The 3,382-nt window shown below is 31.5% G+C and overlaps 1 protein-coding gene across 1 annotated transcript in view; it reads right to left on the bottom strand.

Moving 5' to 3' along the window:
* LOC108684870 (uncharacterized protein DDB_G0271670-like) overlaps positions 1–3,156 on the bottom strand; it is a 16,258-nt gene extending 13,102 nt beyond the window's left edge. The window contains exons 1-2 of the mRNA XM_018189395.1: positions 3,088–3,156; positions 1,083–1,130 (exon numbers count right to left, since the gene is read on the bottom strand). Coding sequence (XP_018044884.1) covers positions 1,083–1,130; positions 3,088–3,156 — 117 coding nt within the window. The remainder of the gene's footprint in view (positions 1–1,082; positions 1,131–3,087) is intronic.
* Positions 3,157–3,382: the final 226 nt, after the last annotated feature.

Here is a 3,382-nt window from a genome sequence, read left to right as displayed (position 1 = left end):
CTTGCGGCTTAGAATGACTTCCGAATTATATTTTATATTTTATATTTATACACATTATATATATATATATTAAGTGTGGGAAAAAGTTCGTGGCATTTTTCCCGTTAGAAAATTAAAAATTAAAAAAACGCCACGAACTTTTTCCCACACCTAATATATAAACTAATAATATACAGGATGTCCCAGAATGTCTGCTAAATGTTTCATGTGTTAGTAAACTAAACTGAGTCGAATCCTCTATCATTTTGCAATTTTCACAATAGTTAACAAAATATTAATTACTAAAAATCGCCAAATATTGGTTTTTAATAAATAATTTTTTACTCAAAAGTATCAACTTTATCGAAAAACAAATGACAAAAATTTTTATTTTCTTCTCGTAGAGTTCTGAGAAATTTTTTCAGAATTTTTTAGTATCGCATTTTCTCATGTTGATGAAAACAGTTGCCAATAAGAAAATGCAGTACTAAAAAATCAAATTAATAGCGCTTGAGTAAAAAATTATTGAAGTAAAATATTCAGCGATTTTTAATAATTAATATCTTGTTAATTATTACGAAAATTGCAAAATGATAGGACTCAGTCCGCTCTACCAGCACACAAAATATTTTGTGGTTATTCTGGGACATCTTGTATGTAAAATTAATAAATGTATAATTAATAAATTATATATGTTATAATATAAATGTATGTTATAATACAAATTATATATAATATATATTATTATATTATATCTGACTTCTCATGCAACATTTTTTTTCAATCAACTAAATATAATGTCACAAAATATGAATTATATATCCAAATTGATCGAAATAATCATAGAATCATTGCAAATCTACCAATAAATTTTATGTGTAACTGCATAGGGTTTGCCTATAATATCTATGCTTCCCGTAAATATTTCGTGTACCAAACGTTTTCGAACATATTTGTATTAGGTAGATCATGTCAAACTCCGCCGTCCGAAGCGATTGAGTTTCACAGGGTTGGATATGTATATGGAAATATATTATACATATACTTGCAGCGATTTTCGAAGGAATAAAATTCGAGCATAATGTTACTGTTGAAACACTTACCGATGAACAATTCCGATGCTTCTCTGAATTTCGGATTTCGCGACTGCTCTTCTCTCACTCTTGTCGTCTTCATTTCGCCCTCTTTTAGTCCTCAATCATTTGTCGCTGTTATTATGGACAAAATGTTCCCACAAGCACCACACATATCTAAAACAGACGAAACGAGCACTCACGATCCATCACTTATTTATTCATACGCAAAACCGACGATCGGCGTCGGTTTTCGAGAATTGTTTAACAATCGAGTCACTCGTGTACCGTCGACTCCGCGATCGTTTGTCATCCAGCACGAAGAAGTTCAAAATGCATCAGCGCGTCGCTGATTGGTCGAGAGTTCGTCACGTCCGCGTCTCCGCTGCAACTTCAATTCGGTCATTCAATTATAATTTTTCTGTTGTTTCGAATTTCCTGAAAGAAAACAAATTGATACTAGAATACTATAATTTATATTATAAGGAAAAATGAGTGACTATAAATATTATTTAATTATATTACTGATTATTTATCATGGGTCTTATAAAAAAAATTATTTATCATAATTTCGCTCTAAATTCGTACTTGAATAACAATTAATATTGGCATGCGGTGGTCCTTTATATGCTCATTTGCAATTGAACGCAACATTTGATGTCTATTGCCACAAATGTAAGTTAACTTTATCCTCGATTTAATTTATTATTGAAGAATTAGAAAATCAAATTAAATTAGAAAATTGCTGATTTAATTAATGCTTAGAATTTTAAAAAAAGATTAACTTTAATCTCAGTTTAATTTACTATTTATCTTTTTTTAATTATAATAAAATAACATAAATAATGGTATTTTCATCTATGTGTACATGTACGTTTCGACTAAATTTTAGCCTTCTTCAGCATGACAACGTTGACAATTAATCAAAATGGTCATGCTGAAAATATATTCAAGTAGATTGAGATTCAGTAATTTAAGCGCATCTATTACAACGCGGTATTCCTAATTGCCCTAATTTAATTACCATTATTTTATTATAAATCTTACTACAACTTTTTTATATTTCTAATTATAATAATTAGAAAAAGATAAATAGTAAGTTAAACCAAGTTAAAGTTAATCTTACATTTATGAAATTGGGCTGACGTCTTTTTCTGATTTTTAAAACCAGAAAGAGTAGGTTGAATAGAAATTAAAGTTACATTAAAGAAAAACGGATAAAAATACTCCTTCTCACTACTATACCACGTATTATTCGCAGCGTTAGGAATTGAGGAATTGACATAAATCTCGCCGGGCTTTGAATCCTGCATGGAGTACCGTCATCCTATTTCGCAGTAGGCACGTTTTTATCTTGTGCCACTTCGTAACGAGCGAATGTCGGGAAAACAATGTGATTCCTTAGCATGAAGTAGATCGAGGCCGGTGATTATGTTGACATCCCACAGGCAGCTTCTCCAGAAAATATCGCGGAAGAAAAATTTCTGTTCGTACAACCTTGTTATTTTTCAGGGTCGCATGTATACGGTCCATTGATTATCAAAACATCGTGTCTAATTTACTCTTAATTATCATTAAACGCGCAAAATACTTAAAATTTCGTTCATCAAATAAATGTAAAAAATGTGGGAATTCTATTTTATCTCTCTAGTCTGCTTTCAATTGATCTGATTTCGAGAGAATATGAAGAATCGGTATAAATAAATGATTAAGTTTTAAGGAGTTATTATTTAATTATTGTGACATTAGAGTTAAAACTTATAACTTTTTTGTTTTTGCCGAATTTGCATCTGAATTGGATTAATGCTTTATATATTGATTGACATTACATCTATCATTGTCAATAGAAGAGCATGGAACATCATTAATCCAACCTAGGTTGATACAAATCCGGTTGGGCCGAAAATGCTAATAAAATCGCTTTGTTCACTTTGTAGATTCGGCCCTGGCCATTCTAATGCGAAAATGACGTGTCCTTTGTTTCTGACATTTTTCAATGTTTTTCCATCGAGTAGTCATCGGAGACGAGACTTACTTTACAAAACTGACATGTGAAATCAAGCACGAACAAACGTGCTTCGCTCATCGTTGATGATGGACGCATATTAGAGGTGCCGCAGATTTACAATCCTTTTCGCCAGGTAGGGGCATGTTCCTTCCTCACGTATAAGAAACGAGGAGCTGTCGGTTGAATCGTAGACCGTCGAATAAGTACAAACCTTGAATCTTGGACCGTCACAAGTAAGTGCAAATCTTGGGAGAAAAATCTGAAAACATTTCTAAAGTTTCTTGCGATAAAATACAAAATCGATCGTGTCTTGTATAATAAA

Source organism: Atta colombica, unplaced genomic scaffold (genome assembly GCF_001594045.1).
Source record: "Atta colombica isolate Treedump-2 unplaced genomic scaffold, Acol1.0 scaffold141, whole genome shotgun sequence".
NCBI lineage: Eukaryota > Metazoa > Arthropoda > Insecta > Hymenoptera > Formicidae > Atta > Atta colombica.
The sequence above is the reverse complement of the archived record's forward strand: the minus strand, read 5'-3'. Positions and strand labels throughout refer to the sequence as shown.